This window comes from Ranitomeya variabilis, chromosome 3 (genome assembly GCF_051348905.1).
Source record: "Ranitomeya variabilis isolate aRanVar5 chromosome 3, aRanVar5.hap1, whole genome shotgun sequence".
In the NCBI taxonomy this organism is placed as follows: Eukaryota; Metazoa; Chordata; class Amphibia; order Anura; family Dendrobatidae; genus Ranitomeya; species Ranitomeya variabilis.
Window position 1 is genome coordinate 77,798,447 of NC_135234.1, and position 21,787 is coordinate 77,820,233.

General features: G+C 44.4%; 1 protein-coding gene across 1 annotated transcript in view; it reads right to left on the reverse strand.

Moving 5' to 3' along the window:
* The window catches only part of ITGAE (integrin subunit alpha E), a 179,764-nt gene extending 161,431 nt beyond the window's left edge, over positions 1-18,333 (reverse strand). The window contains exons 1-2 of the mRNA XM_077294231.1: positions 18,187-18,333; positions 10,619-10,736 (exon numbers count right to left, since the gene is read on the reverse strand). Coding sequence (XP_077150346.1) covers positions 10,619-10,736; positions 18,187-18,256 — 188 coding nt within the window. The 5' untranslated portion in view covers positions 18,257-18,333. The remainder of the gene's footprint in view (positions 1-10,618; positions 10,737-18,186) is intronic.
* Positions 18,334-21,787: the final 3,454 nt, after the last annotated feature.

Here is a 21,787-nt window from a genome sequence, read left to right on the forward strand (position 1 = left end):
CACATGGGCAACAGGATAAAAATGGATCCTAAAATTTGTTGGGCAATTTCTCCTGAGTACGCCGATGCCTCATATGTGGGGTAAACCACTGTTTGGGTGCACGACAAGGCTCGGAAGGGAAGGAGCGCCATTTGACTTTTTGAATGGAAAATTAGCTCCAATCGTTAGCGGACACCATGTCGCGTTTGGAGAGCCCCTGTGTGCCTAAACATTGGAGCTCCCCCACAAATGACCCCATTTTGGAAACTAGACCTCCCAAGAAACTAATCTAGATGTGTGGTGAGCACTTTGAACCCCCAAGTGCTTCACAGAAGTTTATACCGCAGAGCCGTGAAAATAAAAAATAATTTTTCTTTCCTCAAAAATGATTTTTAGCCCAGAATTTTTTATTTTCCCAAGGGTAACAGGAGAAATTGGACACCAAATGTTGTTGTCCAGTTTGTCCTGAGTACGATGATACCCCATATGTGGGGGTAAACCACTGTTTGGGCGCACGGCAGGGCTCGGAAGGGAAGGCACGCCATTTGGCTTTTTGAATGGAAGATTAGCTCCAATCATTAGCGGACACCATGTCGCGTTTGGAGAGCCCCTGTGTGCCTAAACATTGGAGCTCCCCCACAAGTGACCCCATTTTGGAAACTAGACCTCCCAAGAAACTAATCTAGATGTGTGGTGAGCACTTTGAACCCCCAAGTGCTTCACAGAAGTTTATACCGCAGAGCCGTGAAAATAAAAAATAATTTTTCTTTCCTCAAAAATGATTTTTAGCCCAGAATTTTTTATTTTCCCAAGGGTAACAGGAGAAATTGGACCCCAAATGTTGTTGTCCAGTTTGTCCTGAGTACGATGATACCCCATATGTGGGGGTAAACCACTGTTTGGGCGCACGGCAGGGCTCGGAAGGGAAGGCACGCCATTTGGCTTTTTGAATGGAAGATTAGCTCCAATCATTAGCGGACACCATGTCGCGTTTGGAGAGCCCCTGTGTGCCTAAACATTGGAGCTCCCCCACAAGTGACCCCATTTTGGAAACTAGACCTCCCAAGGAACTAATCTAGATGTGTGGTGAGCACTTTGAACCCCCAAGTGCTTCACAGAAGTTTATAACGCAGAGCCATGAAAATAAAAAATAATTTTTCTTTTCTCAAAAATGATTTTTTAGCCCACAATTTTTTATTTTACCAAGGGTAGCAGGAGAAATTGGACCCCAATAGTTGTTGCCCAGTTTGTCCTGAGTACACTGATACCCCATATGTGGGGGTAAACAACTGTTTGGGCACAAGTCGGGGCTCGGAAGGGAGGTAGTGACGTTTTGAAATGCAGGCTTTGATGGAGTGGTCTGCGTGCGTCACATTCCATTTCCAGAGCCCCTGATGTGCCTAAACAGTAGAAACCCCCACAAGTGACCCCATTTTGGAAACTAGACCCCCCAAGGAACTTATCTAGATGTATAGTGAGCACTTTGAACCCCCAAGTGCTTCACAGAAGTTTATAACGCAGAGCCGTGAAAATAAAAAATCATTTTTCATTCCTCTAAAATTATGTTTTAGCAAGCAATGTTTTATTTTTGCAAGGGTAACAGGAGAAATTGGACCCCGATAATTGTTGCCCAGTTTGTCCTGAGTATGCTGGTACCCCATATGTGGGGGTAAACCACTGTTTGGGCACACGTCGGGGCTCGGAAGGGAGGGAGCACCATTTGACTTTTTGAACGCAAGAGTGGCTGGAATCAATGGTGGCGCCACATTGCGTTTGGAGACCCCTGATGTGCCTAAACAGTGGAAACCCCTCAATTCTAACTCCAACACTAACCCCAACACACCCCTAACCCTATTCCCAACCCTAACCCCAACACACCCCTAACCCTAATCCCAACTCTAGCCATAACCCTAATCACAACCCAACCCCAACACACCCCTAACCACAACCCTAACCCTAATTCCAACCCTAACCCCAATCCCAACCACAACTTTAACCCCAACACACCCCTAACCATAACCCTAACCACAAGCCTATTCTTAATCCTATTTCCAACCCTAGCCCTAATTCCAACCCTAACTCTAATTCCAACCCTAACCCTAAGGCTATGTGCCCACGTTGCGGATTCGTGTGAGATTTTTCCGCACCATTTTTGAAAAATCCGCAGGTAAAAGGCACTGCGTTTTACCTGCAGATTTACCGCGGATTTCCAGTGTTTTTTATGCGGATTTCACCTGCGGATTCCTATTGAGGAACAGCTGTAAAACGCTGCGAAATCCGCACAAAGAATTGACATACTGCGGAAAATACAGCGCAGCATTTCCGCGCGGTATTTTCCGCACCATGGGCACAGCGGATTTGGTTTTCCATACGTTTACATGGTACTGTAAACCTGATGGAACACTGCTATGAATCCGCAGCGGCCAATCCGCTGCGGATCCGCAGCCAAATCCGCACAGTGTGCACATAGCCTAATTCTAACGCTAACCCTAGTTCTAACCCTACCCCTAACCCTACCCCTAACCCTAACCCTAACCCTAGTTCTAACTCTAACCCTAGTTCTAACCCTAGTGGAAAAAAAAAATATTTTCTTTATTTTATTATTGTCCCTACCTATGGGGGTGATAAAGGGGGGGGGTAATTTACTATTTTTTTATTTTGATCACTGTGATAAGTTTACCACAGTGATCAAAATGTACATGGAACGCATCTGCCGGCTGGCAGATTCGGCGGGCGCACTGAGCATGCGCCCCGCCATTTTGGAAGATGGCGGCGCCCAGGGAGAAGACGGACCGACTTCGGGAGGCTCGGTAAGTATGAGGGGGTGGTGGTGGGGTGGATCGGAGCACAGGGGGGGGATCGGAGGACGGGGGGAGCGGACAGGAGCACGGGGGAGCGGACAGGGGGATGGAGGGGGGTACCGGACAGAACGGATGACTGGGGAGGAGATCGGGGGTGGGGGGGGGGGGCAGAACATGATTTCCAGCCATGGCAGATGCTATTGCAGCATCGGCCATGGCTGGATTGCAATATTTCACCATTTTCATAGGTGAAATATTGCAAATTGCTCTGATTGGCTGTTGCACTTTCTCCTGCAGACCGGAGCGGACAAGCTGATCCACCAACTCCTGCAGACGCAGCTGAGCACTGAGGCCGGGTGGAAGAAGACCATCATCGGGAGCCTCGCCAGACGTCTGTCGGCAGCCTCATCTGGTCCGGAGCAAGAAGGAAGTTACAGCGCTCCAAAGCCAGAAAGCAAGGCCCTGCCGGAAAGCGAGATCCTGCAAACGGAGATGACAATGCCGCAGCGCAAGGCCCTGCAGCTAGCGTTCCGGACCCCAGCGGAGACGGAGCAGATCGGCACCGGAGGGACCGCATCTGAAGCAGGTATGAAGAACGACCCTGCCTCGCCAGCAGAGGACTTGCTGATAGGCCCCGTCGCGGTACCCCCTCTCCCTGGGACCTATAGATTCCAGCGCCTTACACCCTGGGATCAGGCCCCGGGTATGGAGCACTTCTTAAAGGCCCCGATCTCGCCGATCACCTTGCCGGGCGAGGTCTATGCGGAGCTACGGCCGCCAGAGCGAGAATAAACCCTGATACCACGAAAATGTAAATAGTTAACTGTTTGTCTTCTTGCTGCTATGACCCGATCAGGGTAACTCTTAAAGGGATCCCTTTGTTTACCCGGGATCCCTTCTTCTGCTTTTTGTTTTTGTTTCCTGTTTTATCATTGTTGAAAGAACTGCTGGATCATGAACACTGCATGATTACAAACTCCTTGCAAATAGTTTGCACCTTCTTAAAGGTGCCCTCTACTGGTTTTATAAAAGAAAGGACTCTTTGCGAAGAAACTGTTCCTGGAAGCAGTACCGGAGTCCTTGCTGCGTACGGACTTGCAGCTTGAGAAGTTGCACTACCTCATAGAGACTTGGTTCCTTCTTAAAGGGAACGTTCATTGATAGCACTTAAAGAATGATGATGCTTTAAAAGAAAGTATTAATAATGCTTACGTATAAAGAGGTTATATGTAGTGAGCTAGTTAATTGTGAGAAATGTTTAATGATGTTGCTAGAGGAATGAGGACAGGAAGTGAACCCAGACGGGGTTAATCAGTGAGTCCTCCTAGGAGTCATACAGAGATGGCTCGGTGATCCTGAACTGAGAGATGGAAGATAAGTTCTATACTGTGTATAGTAGCAGAAAGGCAGTAGGCCCGGGCAGAAAGGGGCGGTCCTGCAACAGAACGAGAGGCAGTAGGCCTGGGGCAGATAGACAGGCGGTCCTGCAGATGTAAAGATGGAAAATGAAGGAAAAGTTGATTAGCCATATAATGTTTTATAAGAAGGTCTTTAGTGGATTCAGCGTGTACATCCTTAAAGGCAATGTTAAATTATTGTTCAGAAATTGCACTAAGTAGAATACCTGGTTGGGTAAGAAAAGTTATTTATAGTATGTTATTTAAAGTATTTAACCAGGTTTGTAATGTTCAAGTGTCCTCACCTCCCATAAAGGGAAGCTCTGTTCAAATTTACTTATTGTTATTGCATTTCCAAAATTGCATGTCTTTTTGCTGACATGTATTGTTGTTTTCTTCCCAGTCCAGGAGTACTGGATTTAACCGGGGGGGAGTGCAGCGCCCCAGAGTCCTGGTCATTGCAGTACTGATGCTCCGCCGCTAAAGGGGGCTATGGTACGTCTGATGGCACTGAAGGAGTTCACCTGACCAGGTATCACAGACACCAATACACTTCACAGGCTGGCCTCCAGGGGGAGCTAAGGGTGCTATGTATTAGGCCACTCCTCACGGTCTGGTAAAACTGGGGGTTAGATAGGAAGTGAGAGAGAAGCTGACTGGGAATCGAACAGGCAACACCCTGTGGCAGAGGGTGTTGCGGGGAGAGACTCAGGGGGGTCCCTGTCAGGGGTGGGATCCTGACAGAGGCCTAGCGAACAGAGAGAACGTTACGGGACCGCGCCTGCACTTGATCGCGGCGGTACCCTAAGAAAGGACAAGAAGCGAAGTATATTGTGCTGAGTGAGAAACGAGATCAACGCAACAAGGAGAAATACCAGTAGGAGTCGTGCTGTAAGACGAGGCAACATCCTACTGAGGCGCGTAGCCGGTGGCCGGAACGCCGAGGAAGTACTAAGCTCCAAGCAATACTTCAAACCTATGGCAGGACAGTCAGCTATAGGTTTGCTGTCTCACACAAATCACCTACGAAGACACAGGGGGGCAACAACAGGAGAAGGGCGACACTAGGGTCCAGGAAGAGCTCCGAGCCTACCCGTCATACGGGTGCGTCCTAGCCACATCATCTGGGGGACGAAGAAGAACATCATAATCGAGTTGTGAGGGAACTTCAGAAACAGACACAACAGTTGTGGGGACTATCCCGTAAGCACAGCAAGGGAGGACCACAACACACAAGCGCTAGAAGGTAGGCACAGATTTCCACCTGCAAAGGGAACTCTGGAGGTGCCATCGGACCGGCCGGACTTGCGCAGCCCGGTTAACCGTATTCCGGACTGAGGATCCTGAAGCCATCAGTAAAGAGGTAAAGAGACTGCAACCTGGTGTCCTCGTTATTTACTGTGACCGGCACTGCACCGCACCATAACACTACCACCACCATCCACACCTATTATTGGGTGCCCCTCAGCAGGGTCACGGACCGGGCCTAGCCACCGTGACACTCCCAGAGCAGAGACTCAGAGGCCCGGTACCGGGTACCCCTCGGCCCTGCGGCAGTGTGGGCGCTACACATACGCTGTGTCACAGGTCAAGAAGGGGTTAAGGGCACAAAAATTAAAAGTTTTAAAATTGCTACATTTTCAAATTTTTTGTCAAATTTCTGTTTTTTTCATAAGTAAACACAAGTCATATCACATAAATTTCACCATTAACGTGAAGTTCAATATGTCACGAAAAAATATTCTCAGAATCAGTGGGATCCGTTGAAGCGTTCCAGAGTTATAACCTCATAAAGTGACAGTGGTCAGAATTGTAAAAATTGGCTTGGTCATTATTAATGTCAAAATTTACTTGGTCACTAAGGGGTTAAAGACCAGTTACTTTTTCCCATTTATTAGATAGGTGTTGGATAACTTTGCACTGATTAAACCATAACAAAATACAGCATAAAAAAGGACTGTGCATTTATAAACCTTTTCTTACATAATGTAAGAGCTTCTTTTTTTTTTTTTTTTTTAAAGATAAAAATATATTTTTGTGGAGAATGAATATTGGGAGATACTTGGGGGGGATGTGCAGCGCCCCAGAGTCCTGGTTGCTGCAGTAATGTCGTTCTTCCACCAGGGGGAGTGATATTACGTCTGGAGGCAATAAAGTAGATCTCCTGTCCAGGTATCACAACGACACACCACACACTTCACATTCCAGTCCACCAGGGGGAGCTAAGGTTCTATCTATTAGGCCACTCCTCACATATAGGTAAGACTGGTGGGTCAGTTAGGAAGTTAGAGAGAAGCTGACTGGGCTTCTTACAGATGGTCAGATCCCGACGGAGTTTGGCAGAAGCTGGCGGGAGTGGGTTCCAGCCTGATCCAGACTGCGGTCTGTGGAAGACGAGGGTCCACGGAGCTGCGCCTGCCCCATGTGCGGCAGCATCCAAAGAGAGAGACATTGAAAGGAAGCGTGGTGTAGTGAGTGAGAAACGAAGGCATAGCAACAAGTGGATACCAGAGAGGATAGTGGCTGAGAGAAGCGGCATCCTTCTGGTGCACGATCCGGTAGCCAGAATACCAAGGGATTAAAGTGCTCTACGCCATTGCTTCAGAGACTGGCAGGTCAGTCAATTCCAAGTTGGCTGCCCGACCTTAATACCTAAGAAGACAGGTGGCAACTTGTGGGGGTCGGGGCGTCTCTAGGGTCCCTATAAACAAGCCTCAGGCCATCAGTCATACAGGTTTTGTTCTATCCGACCACGGGGAACAGAGAGAGAAGAGTAATAACAGTGAGGACCTTATTAGAGCTTAAGCAAGTGAGGACCTACTGTGTTACTGTGCGCATAGGAAGGCTATTGCATTCCACCTGGATAAGGAGACTCTGGATTTGCCTTCAGACCAGCCGGACTCTGCCTACCCTGTGATCCGGCGCCCAGGACTGTGGACACTGAAGCCTTCAGTAAAGGTAAAGAGACTTCAACCTTGTGTCCTCATTATTCACTGCGCCTTACATCACTCACCATCACCATCTACACTCTGGGAAGCCCTGGGGATACACTTCACCTGTGGGAAGGTATACCATCTAGCTGCCATAACATCACCCCAGTGGACCCCTAAGCAGCGTCGGTCACCCTGACCGAATACCACAGGTGGCATCACGAACACTTCCCCTTTAAAGACCTTTCCCTTTTTATACGGACGTCCCTAGGGCCACGGACCGGGTCAGCCACCGTGACATTCCCCCAAATCGAAGGACCCGGTACCGAGTACCCCATTGCCCTTGCGTGGGGGCGCTCCAAACTTTGGCGTCACAAACAGGATCTACTTAAGCCAGAAAATCGGGTCATGCGCGCCTAAGAACTGTGCCAGAACTGTATTGAAACTGTGATTTGCTTAAGGACTGTGTATTGCCATTTGCCACCAAAACTCCCACCAAAACCGCTGCCATTACAGCACCATGCGGTGTGCAGGAGGAGTGGGGCGTGTCATCGTGGGCGTAGCCTGGAAGAACGGCGCAAAAGTGGAACCAGCCCCTCACAGATACTACTACGTCAGAAAAATATGCCCATCAACCAAAGGAATCCACCTCCTAGTCTGGGATGGTGGAGGAAGAAGGAACCGCCCTCCAGAAGAGGAGGAGGGGGAGAATACCTGCAGTGCTGTCCGCCAATCAGAAGCCGAAGAGGCCCCGCCGCCATGTATGAACCCGGAGGCTCTCAGCGCGGAAGTCGAGGAGCTGTGCCACCAGCTCCGGAAATCCTGGTACCGCGCAGCTGCCAGCATCCAGGAGCAGTCGCGCAGCCAGCCGACAGAGCCGCCACCTGCAGTGGAGGAGACCGGCACCGGAGATGCCGCAGCGGCAGGTAAGCAATCCGAACCTGCCCCGGCCACTGATGAGACCCTCCTAGTGCCCATCGACTCCCTGCCATCGCCACCTAGAGACTCGGAGCCGTTGTCACCAGAGGCTCCACATTGCCCAACATCGCCCTCATCTGGCCAGGTGAGGGAAACAACAACCGCCGCCATTCCTGAAAGAGCACCTGTTGTTCTGAGCTCCAGATGTGCTGGTGCCTTAGTGGAGCAAAGAACTGTGAGCACACAGACCCCCATCCAGAGTGCGGACGCGCTCTATGTAGTACCAGGTAGTCGTCAGTATCCAAGAGGACTACCCCCACCGGTACTACCCCCAGAGTGGTTCAAATAAACCTCGAAACCCTGAAGAAGGAATGTAAATAGTTTAAAAACTTTTCCTGTTCGTTTTGCTGCTGAAACCCGTCCTGGGTTAACTCTTAAAGGGATCCCTTTGTTTACCCGGGATCCCTGTTGTTTCAAGTTTTGCTCAAGGTTTATCATTGTCTTTAAAGAACTGCAGAATCACGAACTGTGCATGATTATATAGTTTGCACCTTCTTAAAGGTGCTCTCTAGTGGTTTTACAAAGAAGAGCTTTTCGAAGAGACTGTTCCTGATGACAGCGTGAAAGTTCTTGCTGCTTTACCGTTAATAACTGACTTGCAAATTGATTGTTTGCACTACCTCATAGAGAGACTAGATTTCCTCTTAAAGGGAATGTTAGTTGTTGCACCTTACTAAAGAGTGATAATATTGCCTTAAATAGTTGGATAGTAATAATGTTTACATAGCTGATAGTATGTAGCTAGAAGATTAGATAGTGATAAAATGTTTGATAATGTTGAGAATAAAATGCTAGTGATGTACTTTGAATAAAATTGAAGTTAAAGTAAATGTTAGATTTGATAGAAATAAACTGAAGGAAGATGCAGTGAGCCCGTAGGGGTAGACAGATAGTCCTGCATATGTAGAAGAAGTGAGACTAGCATGTTGATTTGAACTGTGAAGTTTTATAGTATGCCCTCAGAGGGTACTTGCACTTAAAGGAAAAATACTGTTTTGTACTTGCACTTAATAGATAGTATACCCGTATGGTCGTTTACAGTTAGTTAATAATTGTTATTTAAAGTCGTAAGCACAATGTAAATATGTTATTGTTAGTAACGTTCAAGTGTCCTTACCTCCCATAAAGGGAAGCACTGTTAAATTAATTTGTTTAAAGCATTTAAAAAATGTTGTATGTCTTTTGCTAATGTATTGATGTTTTCTTTTCCCAGCCCGGGAGTGCTGGATTTAATGGGGGGGGGGGAGTGCAGCACCCCAGAGTCCTGGTTGCTGCAGTAATGTCGTTCTTCCACCAGGGGGAGTGATATTACGTCTGGAGGCAATAAAGGAGATCTCCTGTCCAGGTATCACAACGACACACCACACACTTCACACTCCAGTCCAACAGGGGGAGCAAAGGTTCTATCTATTAGGCCACTCCTCACATAGAGGTAAGACTGGTGGGTTGGTTAGGAAGTTAGAGAGAAGCTGACTGGGCTTCTTACAGACGGTCAGATCCCGACGGAGTTTGGCAGAAGCTGGCGGGAGTGAGTTCCAGCCAGATCCAGACTGCGGTCTGTGGAAGACGAGGGTCCACAGAGCTGTGCCTGCCCCACGTGCGGCAGTATCCAAAGAGAGAGACATTGAAAGGAAGCATGTGGTAGTGAGTGAGAAACGAAGGCATAGCAACAAGTTGATACCAGAGAGGATAGTGGCTGAGAGAAGCGGCATCCTTCTGGTGCACGATCCGGTAGCCAGAATACCGAGGGAGTAAAGTGCTCTACGCCATTGCTTCAGAGACTGGCAGGACAGTCAATTCCAAGTTGGCTGCCTGACCTTAATACCTAAGAAGACAGGTGGCAACTTGTGGTGGTCGGGGCATCTCTAGGGTCCCTATAAACAAGCCTCAGGCCATCAGTCATACAGGTTTTGTTCTATCCGACCACGGGGAACAGAGAGAGAAGAGTAATAACAGTGAGGACCTTATTAGAGCTTAAGCAAGTGAGGACCTACTGTGTTACTGTGCGCATAGGAAGGCTATTGCATTCCACCTGGATAAGGAGACTCTGGACTTGCCTTCAGACCAGCCGGACTCTGCCTACCCTGTGATCCGGCGCCCAGGACTGTGGACACTGAAGCCTTCAGTAAAGGTAAAGAGACTGCAACCTTGTGTCCTCATTATTCACTGCGCCTTACATCACCCACCATCACCATCTACACTCTGGGAAGCCCTGGGGATACACTTCACCTGTGGGAAGGTATACCATCTAGCTGCCATAACATCTCCCCAGTGGACCCCTAAGCAGCGTCGGTCACCCTGACCGAATACCACAGGTGGCATCACGAACACTTCCCCTTTAAAGACCTTTCCCTTTTTATACGGACGTCCCTAGGGCCACGGACCGGGTCAGCCACCGTGACATTCCCCCGAACCGAAGGACCCGGAACCGAGTACCCCATTGCCCTTGCGTGGGCGCGCTCCAGATACTTTTCCCAGGACTATGATTATGGTATATAAAAATCATAATCCTTTTATTTTGGGAGCAACTTACCCTTTGTCTGAACCACGTTTATATTGCATTACATTTTGTCCAAACAGGGACTTTTCTTTCCCTCTGTAACTCCATACCTTTCCTGTGTCAATATTAAAATTTTCTGAAGGAGCCAGCACTATATAAGATAAAAAAAGATAAAAGATTATATAACCTGATTTTCCTTCTAATACTTTTAACTGTATGATCTATAACTATTTGATATTGAGTTAAAATGTTGAATTATGTGAAAAATAAGCTGCAGACATTGGAGCATCAGATACATTATCATTTTTGTTACTGTACATTTTCCATATGCTTGTTGCTCTTTATTGTTCCTCTCATTCAACTTTGACATTTGTCATTTAGAAGTATCCTATCATTACAAGGAAACCTGTCAGAAAGATCAACGTTCCTAAGCCATCTAGATGGGTTTCCAAGTAATAGAAAGTTAAATATAGTGAATGATACCTCGATATATGCAATTTGATGACTTATTCCAGAGAAATCAACATTTTTATTAATATGTGTATGACCTGTTAGGATGTTTGGGTGGAACTATTATCTTCCCGAGAGTCTGCTTCTGGGGGGCATGTAATTGTTCCTCCTGTGTAACAATGATCATTCATAACTTAAGTAGTCAGCAACATGCAGGAGAAAGACGAACACGCCGCAATAAAACTTAGAACAGGTTTTATCAGTGTGAGACATATAATGACAGACTCCTCACTGATCTCGCTGCATTGCTGTGTGTGATTACAAAGGGCTCGGAGTAGAGCAGAGATGAGTGTGGTTGCTAACGCTTATTCAACTTTCATCATGGCAGCCACTGTGGTGAGAGTACAACAGAGCTGACAGCACTATAAGAGAAGAGTTGCTAGAATTGTTTGTAACGAGACAAAGCTCAGCTCTGATTTATTGCTCCTCTCCCCACACTGACTGTTATGATGAAAGTTAAAATAGTACACTGCTCAAAAAAATAAAGAGAACACTAAAATCCCACATCCAAGATATCACTGAATGAAATATTCCAGTTGTAAATCTTTATTCATTACATAGTGGAAAGTGTTGAGAACAATAAAACCTAAAAATGATCAACGTAAATCACATCTAATATCCCACGGAGTTTTAACACAAGGAAAGCAGAGTACATATATCACAAACACATCAACACATCAACTTACAAAAATAATTTTTATTAGACATTAGGTATAATAACATGTAACAAGAGAATACAAAATACAAAGAGGAACAACAATTGAGCACTCAAAGAGAGGAGCACTGCTCCGTTAGTAAGACTTGGCATAGCATGTGTCCATATAAAGAAAACAGTTCCATTACTGCTGGTGCTTAAACATAGAAAAAGTCAAGCTTGTATCAGAAGATACACATGTATTGAAAGCACCACCCAGTTCTCAATAACATATATGTCACTGACATCAATGCTTACCCATTGTAAGTCCAGAAAGGTGCAGTGGTCCGCCCTATGACCCCTGACGCGCGTTTCGCGTTTGATAGCTTTCTCAAAGGGGATATAAACTAATCCTGCAACTGCCCGTCTTTTTATACCGGTATGATCCGCTGATTGGGAGGTGGCGCATGCGCCCGCGTTCCCCCACACACATAAACAGCCGCCTCTCATCGGCGTCATTGCACAGTGCGCATGCGGGTAAAAGCACTGTGCAATGACGCCGATGAGAGGCGGCTGTTTATGTGTGTGGGGGAACGCGGGCGCATGCGCCACCTCCCAATCAGCGGATCATATCGGTATAAAAAGACGGGCAGTTGCAGGATTAGTTTATATCCCCTTTGAGAAAGCCATCAAACGCGAAACGTGCATCAGGGGTCATAGGGCGGACCACTGCACCTTTCTGGACTTACAATGGGTAAGCAGTGATGTCAGTGACATATATGTTATTGAGAACTGGGTGGTGCTTTCAATACATGTGTATCTTCTGATACAAGCTTGACTTTTTCTATGTTTAAGCACCAGCAGTAATGGAACTGTTTTCTTTATATGGACACATGCTATGCCAAGTCTTACTAACGGAGCAGTGCTCCTCTCTTTGAGTGCTCAATTGTTGTTCCTCTTTGTATTTTGTATTCTCTTGTTACATGTTATTATACCTAATGTCTAATAAAAATTATTTTTGTAAGTTGATGAGTTGATGTGTTGGTGATATATGTACTCTGCTTTCCTTGTGTTAAAATTGTTGTTTGGAGTATTTCACCTGGCGGTATGCCGATTTAATGCATGGGAAAGGTTTTGAATCATATACCTTTGGCCCTATTTGAATATGAAGTGCTGGATTATTTTTGTATGCATAATATCCCACGGAGGTCTGGAGTTGGAATGATGCTCAAAATCAAAGTGGAAAATGAAGTTACAGGCTGATCCAACTTCAGTGGAAATGCCTCAAGACAAGGAAATGATGCTCAGTAGTGTGTGTAGCCTCCACGTGCCTGTATGACCTCCCTACAATGCCTGGGCATGCTCCTGATGAGGCGGCGGATGGTCTCCTGAGGAATCTCCTCCCAGACCTGGACTATAGCATCCGCCAACTCCTGGACAGTCTGTGGTGCAACGTGACGTTGGTGGATGGTGCGAGGCATGATGTCCCAGATGTGTTCAATCGGATTCAGGTCTGGGGAACGGGCGGGCCAGTCCATAGCTTCAATGCCTTCATCTTACAGGAACTGCTGACACACTCCATCCACATGAGGTCTGGCATTGTCCTGCATTAGGAGGAACCCAGGGCCAACTGCACCAGCATATGGTCTCACAAGGGGTCTGAAGATCTCATCTCGGTACCTAATGGCAGTCAGGCTACCTCTGGTGAGCACATGGAGGGCTGTGCGTCCCTCCAAAGAAATGTCATCCCACACCATTACTGACCCACTGCCAAACCGGTCATGCTGGAGGATGTTGCAGGCAGCAGATCGCTCTCCACGGCATCTCCAGACTCTGTCATGTCTTTCACATGTGCTCAGTGTGAACCTGCTTTCATCTGTGAAGAGCACAGGGCGCCAGTGGCGAATTTGCCAATCTTGGTGTTCTGTGGCAAATGCCAAGCATCCTGCACAGTGTTTGGCTGTGAGCACAACCCTCATCTGTATACGTTGAGCACTCAGACCATCCTCATGGAGTCGGTTTCTAACGGTTTGTGCAGACACATGCACATTTGTGGCCTGCTGGAGGTCATTTTGCAGGGCTCTGGCAGTGCTCCTCCTGTTCCTCATTGCACACACACTGAGGTAGCGGTCCTGCTGCTGGGTTTTTGCCCTCCTACGGCCCCCTCCATGTCTCCTGGTGTACTGGCCTGTCTCCTGGTAGCGCCTCCAGCCTCTGGACACTACACTGACAGACACAGCAAACCTTCTTGCCATAGCTCGCATTGATGTGCCATCCTGGATGAGCTGCACTACCTGAGCCACTTGTGTGGGTTGTAGAGTCCGTCTCATGCTACCACGAGTGTGAAAGCACAACCAACATTCAAAAGTGACCAAAACATCAGCCAGAAAGCATTGGTACTGAGATGTGGTCTGTGGTCCCCTGCTAGTGTGCAGTATCCGGACCAGGCAATATTGAAAGGTATAGTCTTATTTTCCCCCCGCCTTATAATTCTTTTATGCATCATGCACATGGCACTTTATTAGGACTCCTCTCACTTAGCACGCATTTTTATATGTGTGTACTTCAATATTTGGAGTCCCCTTTTCACTTTACTCACTAACTTGTATATTTTTGCAAACACTTGCACTAGCTTTGTAGTCATGAGGCTATACACAGTCATTTTTCCTATAGATATACTTTTTGAATGTTTGGTTGTTTTTCTATGGATATTTCACATATACATGTGTGTCTCATCTATTTGTGAGCTTATGAAGCTAAAAATGTGGTGGGATATGAGATAAATTAAATTATATACTAACTATACCTTGTCCGCCATAGGATAGATTGGTCCTTGATTTTATATATGGTTTATTAATTAATCCGTTTAAATATATTCTTTTGTTGTTATTCGGATACTTGCACAATTTTATTGTATGCTGTTCTATTGTCATTTGAGATTAAATAAAATATACTTTTATTCTTTATTATCTTCTGCTCTTGGTGGTTCTTGGTTGTATCTAATTCGGAGCTTGGTTTTACACTCTATAGGAGAGAGAGAACTCTGCTGACCATAAGAACTTACACTCTACAGGAGAGAGAGGACCCCACTGACCATAAGGAGACACAGATTAGATATTAGAAAAAACTTTTTGACAGTGAGGGTGATCAATGAGTGGAACAGGCTGCCACGAGAGGTGGTGAGTTCTCCTTCCATGGAAGTTTTCAAACAGAGGCTGGACAGACATTTGTCTGGGTTGATTTAGTGAATCCTGCTTTGAGCAGGGGGTTGGACCAGATGACCAAGGAGGTCCCTTCAAACTCTATGAATCTATGATTCTATGAAGAGCTTACACTCTACATGAGAGAGAGGTCCCTGCTGACCATAAGAACTTACACCTTACTGGAGAGAGAGGACCTCACTGACCATAAGAACTTACACTCTACAGGAGAGAGAGGACCTCATTGACTATAAGAGCTGACACTCTACGGGAGAGAGAGGACCCCACTGACCATAAGAACTTACACTCTATGGGAGAGAGAGGACCCCACTGACCATAAGAACTTACACTCTATGGGAGAGAGAGGACCCCACTGACCATAAGAACCTACACTCTACAAGAGAGAGAGGTCCTTGCTGACCATAAGAGCTTACACTCTACAGAAGAGAGAGGTCTCTTGTGACTCTTGAAATGAGAAACGACTCTGTCTTATAAACTGTGCTCTGCTGATCTGTAGTGACCCAGGTACTGACCACCACTGAACAATGTATTATAACTCACTAGATGTCATAGTTGCATGGCACTATGGGGACACCCACCCGGCCATGCCAAAAAAACATTAGCCAGCTATTTAATGCTTCAGCAGAGTTAGGAATGGTGTTGGGTAAGTTTTTTTCTTCAAACAGCAAACTGAATCTCAAAGTGTTCAAATTCTTGTAAAAATGCAAATTTCAGGAATTTCTACTTCAACAAGGCTCAACAGATTGATCCGTTCATCTCTACTTAGCTTAATTACATGTTTTTTTTTAAAAAAAAATCAGTATTTCTCTGAAATAAGACATCAGATCGCAAATATCAAAATATCATTATATTCAACTTTCTATCACCTGTATTCCCATAGAAGGGTTGATCCTTTTGATAGATTCCTTTTAAGATATATTATATGGATGCAATATACAGAAATATCTAATGCATTTTATTAAATGTAAAAAAGTTCAATAATAAGGAGGCATTATAAATAAGAGGACAGAGCATGTGGCCAAATACGGAATAAGTATTTGATACATAACAACAAGGAATCTGTAAAGGGGTTGTTTAAATATGCAAATTGCCTCTTCTGAGAAAAAGAGGACTTTACTCTATAGCGCCACCTATTGGAAGTAGCGATCCTACAAGTCACAATCAACCCTTTAACGAGTCGTGCAATATGACTTAGGATAAAAGCCAAATCAGTATCTCAATTGGCAGACACGGTGTTTCGGGCTCTTGGCCCTCGTTAGTGCGAAGCATGAGAACTGATTTGGCGAGGTGAGAGGCTCTGGACTGGGGTCTAAGGGGTAACGTTTCTCCTTATGGAGAGTGACATACCATCTCTGGCTTGTCAAGGTAAGGAGGCTTATTCGCCTCCTTACCTTGACAAGCCAGAGATGGTATGTCACTCTCCATAAGGAGAAACGTTACCCCTTAAAGGGGTTGTGTCATTTCCTTTTTTATGATCAGTCATCCTGATATTCAGTTGATCACCGCAGATCGTGATCCAGGAAGCTCCAGCAATCAGGATGTTTTATTTGACTCTATGGGCTCAATGTTATATTACGTACAAGAATACAAATCAGTGTAATGAATGAAGAATGAAAGGACTCCAAGCACCAGCGTGGGAGCTACTTCTAGTGGCTCTCCACTGGCTTCGTTCCTGCGTGAAGAGTGAAATCCATATGCTTTAACAAGGCACATGCACAAGGCCAGTCTAAAGGAGACATGTCCTTTAAGTTATGTATAAAACTAAATTGTACTAAATGGATTCATTGTAGTAAAACATTTTCTAGGAGATCATACACAGACAGCGTTTTACAAAATATAAGCAAAGATATGGGTGAGTTTATAATTGGCGGTATTTTTAAAGTCAGTTTTGTGGGGTATGATATTGCCATTATTTGAGACAAATTTATCAAAATATTGCAGGGGGTTGATAAATGTGTCACATTTTCAAATATTTATAGATATGCTTCTTCATTTTTTTTTACCACCCTCCTACTCAATTAAATCACAAATATTTTGCTATATTTTTTAAAAGTCGCATTAATAAATGTATTTGCATCTTGAACAAATAGCGAATCATGCCCACTTTTTACTCCAAATAACTTAAATCTTCAAGATCCTATGCCAATATGTAGTAGGTATAATAATAATAATAATAATAATATTAGCAAATACCTCAATTTAGAAATGTAGGATAGTTCTTCTGATTCTCTATGTCTCTTTCCACATGTGCAGGTATTGCAAGACCCTAGGTATCCATGGTTACTTCTACTGATAATAAAGTGTCACTTAGCTAGTTGCTAGTGGTGATAACCATGGATACCTAAGGTCCTGCAATGCCTGCACATATTGAAAGAGACATAGTGAATCAGAAGAACTATACTACATTTCTAATTGGAGGTATATGCTAATATCATTATTATACCTACTACATATTGGGATAGGATCTTGGAGATCTGAATACCACTTTATTTGCACCTTGCACAGGAGTAAAAAGTGGACATGACTTGCTATTTGGAATACCCTTTTAAAATTCTGGTGTAAATAGTAAGAATTACATCCCACAGCTCAATAGACAATTGGCAAAAATGTCAGCACTGGTGTAAATCTTAGTTTGCGCTGCACAGACAGCACAAAGTTGCACCAAATTAATTAAAGGCTTACACCTTCCTTACCTTACACCAAAATTAGCACATGAAGCCTCAGTCTACATAAGTTACACCCCTGTACATTTTTACATAATAAGAGGAAATATTTTAACCCCCTCATAGCCCCTTCAGCCTCAAATTCTACTGGGTCACATAGCAGATGTACAGGGCAGCTGTGTGCTTAGTTAACCCTTTACAAACGTATCACCGAAGCAAAAAAAAAAAAATCTTGATATATAGTTCTAAAGACCCACATCATTATTACAATTACAGTGGTTATTGTACCGCTATCATACAGGTTATAATCAGTAGGCAGGGGACACACATTTACAGATGCTACAATAGGGTGCGTAAGATGTAACATCCACCTAACATCTAACCGTCAAAAAACTTCACAATGAAGATGGCAGTGATAGCAAAACATGCAAATCAAGATGTTTTCAAGGGTAACACCTGCTTCAGCAAAGTTGTCTAAAACTTCCTGATTCCATTGAGTTAGAGGTATAGAGTTACATTAACCTTCAAAGTCGACAATCTACATGAAAAGAAAATTGCTATAAAATATCTTACATGACAATAGAAGAAGAGTTCCAAACCAGATCCTGAGAAAAGGACGGGCGTGCGATGATGATCCCACCATGCTGCACTGCTGTTTGTAGTCAGCAGAGAAATGATGAGTGATAAGAGACGGGCAAGAATGAGTTAACACAAGCCGTTGTAGACTTGTGGTGTGTCTCGCCTGCAATGCATGCATTCTGTTCTTGTAAGTACTGTTCCACATTCTGCTAAGACATTTACCACATTTGCTATTTATTTTACCAAAAAGGAACTAGAATCTTGCTCTTTTTACAAAAAAGCTATGTAAAGCGGCTGCTATAAATGTGTAACAGTTACCTATGAATGTCTACCAACAGACGATTATGACTGCCTGGCCAAGTTGCACAATTGTGCCACTAAATGGGGACGTGGACAAACCCCTTTAAGGGCACAAATGTGTAACTTGGCCAGGCTGTCATATCGGTCTGTTGGTCTTCTCGTTCCTCGTGTTTGGCCCCGTTTAAATAAAAACATATATACTCACCTCCGGCACCATTCCAGCGGTGTTGGCACTTGCGTTCCCATGGCTCACGTGAGGTTGTTATATCACCATATTAGCGCTGGCGTCACTGTTCCCGCCTTCAGACATAGCGAACATCAACAGGAAGTCAGGGCTGCGGCTGCTCTCTGACTTCCTCGTGATGTTCGATTTGTCTGAAGGAGGAGACAGTGACGACTGCTCTGATTGGGTGCAGGAGTCATGTGACATAACAACCTCACGTGAACCCCGGGAACGCAAGTGCCAACACCGCTGGAATGGCGCCAGCACAGGAGGTGCGTATAGGTGTTTTTATTTTAATGAGGCCAAACATGAGGAAAGGGAAGGAAGGGGTTGTCCTAGAAGTGGACAGCCCCTTTAGTCAACTTTTAAACTATTCTGCTTTAAATCTCTTTCTAACCAGTGGTAGTAGAACTAGTAGGCAGGTACTTCACACTACATAAGGCGCCAATACACTCAGCAAACAGGATTTACATGGAAATGACATGTGAAGAATTGCTGGTAAATGGAGTTAGGAATCTGTAGTTGGAGCTTGGAGATGGAATTGTGGCTGATGTACAATTGTGGGATTGTACAAAGGGTGATAATTATTCTTTTACCACCTTACAAAAGTTAAGGACTGATGCCATCTAAACCATACTGTTACAACCGTCTAGGAAAGTAGAATACTTTATTTACTGTTATGGTGGAGATACCGTCTGCTTTCCTAAATTGACATATTGCTATACAAATGGCATATTGTCATAATCCATGGAAAGTGATTATTATGCTATGCTATATGTACTACGTCACCCCCAAAAATGTGCTATTGTTATGTAGGTATCAGTATAGGACAGATGCATGCAACAAGGCAGACAGGCAGTAGGAGGAAGCAGCTGTGGAGCCCCGCAAGACGATCGTTGTTTGAGCTGTCTGAAAAATGGGACACTGAGTACTACTCGCTGTTAGTGAAAGGTGCATCCGAATGCAAGAAGAAAATTAGAACAAAGATTTACAATAGCAGAAGGGAGTATATAGGATTATTCTTGACTTGAGGATTACCACACCGGAGAAGTCCATCAACTGATGCCTGCATGTGAAAATGATTGGCAAACTAGAGACTGCTGTGTCATATGTTCCAGCGCCAATGTTTCCTATTGTATATACACCAGCCCAGTGTCTCCTATGTTATACATATGCTCCAGCCCCAGTGACTCCTATGTGATTTATATACTGCAGCCTCAGTGCTGCAAGTCCGGTGTCTCCTATGTGAAGTACATGCTCCAGCCCCTGTGCCTCCTATGTGATGTAGATGCATCTGCCCCGGTGGCCCCTATGTGATGTATATGCAACAGTACCAGTGTCTTCTATGCATATACGGCAGTCTTGGTGTGTCTTCTATCTTATGTATACAGTAGTCTAAGTGTCCCCTATGTGATGTTTTCAGCAGTTTCTGTCTTCTATGTGATGTATATACAGAAGTCTCAGTGTGTCTTCTACGTTATGTATACAGTAGTCTTATTGTCCCCTATGTGATGTGTATAGAGCAGTCTCAGTGTATCATATGTGACACATATACACCACTGCTTGAGTGCTATAAATGTAATGTGAGCAGTGATAAATTTCCCTCTTTGAGGAGACCTGTAGTGTAATATACAACCCCTGGCAAAAATTATGTAAATTGTATTGAGTGAGTCCATTATTTTTTCCCCTATGCTTGTTCTTAAAAAGTAACAAATACTGACTACAACATTTTTTGTTCTTGATTTCTATTAGTGTTCATTAAAGCCAGAGAGTTGTCATTTGAAATGACTGTAGTTTTGTGCCATGTCTGTGATCTGCTTTTTTGAAAAAAAATAAATAAACAACTGAATGAACATCCTCCAAGGCCGGTGATTACATCATTTTTGCCAGGGGTTGTATATCTGTGTTCAGAACAATTTATTGCTATGCGCTGTGTACAAAACCTATCATCACAAAGTGTTGACGGCGCTCCAGACCAAACATGGAAAAGTATTTGTGAAAAGCAACATCATCCATACCACCTCGCATCCCGGCCGCACCAAAGAGTAGCAGCCCCAACTGTCACATTAGGGGGAGTCAACTAATTGTTTGACCAAATATAGTAATTTTCAAGTTGATAATTTTGTACGGCCCCCGAATGATGGTATAAATATGCAAATGACTTTACAACCTCTGGAAGTAAATAAGTCTTTGATTTGCTCCTTTTTGTAAACATTTCATTATATTTTGCCTTGCTCTTCCCGCTGACGATCTCTGACCACCTAATTTCCAGAAGAAGCAGCTACTGTAATATATTTTTTGGATCATTTTCACCTTTTTATTTTGTTCCATTTTAACTCATTTGTGTTTTTTCCCCCTATTATATCTTCTTGCCACTTACCGAACAACTATAAAGCATTTCTTACTTCCTTTTTTTTCAGTCAAGTCATTCTCTTCCTCATCAACAACCTTCCTTGTTTTGTTTTGCTTTATTTATATATTTGAATGATGAGCATTTATATATGGTTTACACCAACACACATTGTTTTTCACTATTTCTTTCCATTTTTACTCACAGACACATTCTCATTCACAATTCACAGAAATTATTATTTATCATTTATTATTTTTAATGACTTATTTATTTTGAATTAATCAATACTGTTACACTAATTCATTTTGCATGAGATCATGTATTTTATACCCAAGTTTGCATTTCATACACACTTTTCACACTCATATATTATTTGGCATGTTTTTTATAGTGATATTATTATTACTTATTATTATAGCGCCATTTATTCCATGGCGCTTTACATGTGAAAAAGTGAATACGGTACATAACAAAAAAACAAATACAATAAGCATGAACAATACAAGTCACCGACCGGTACAGGAGAGAGGACCCTGCCCGCGAGGGCTCACAATCTACAAGGGATGGGTGAGGATACAGTAGGTGAGGGCAGAGCTGGTCGTGTAGCGGTTTGGTGGTTACTGCAGGTTGTAGGAAGAGGTGGGTCTTCAGGTTCTTTTTGAAGGTTTCCACGGTAGTCGAGACTCTGATATGTTGGGGTCGAGCATTCCAGAGTATAG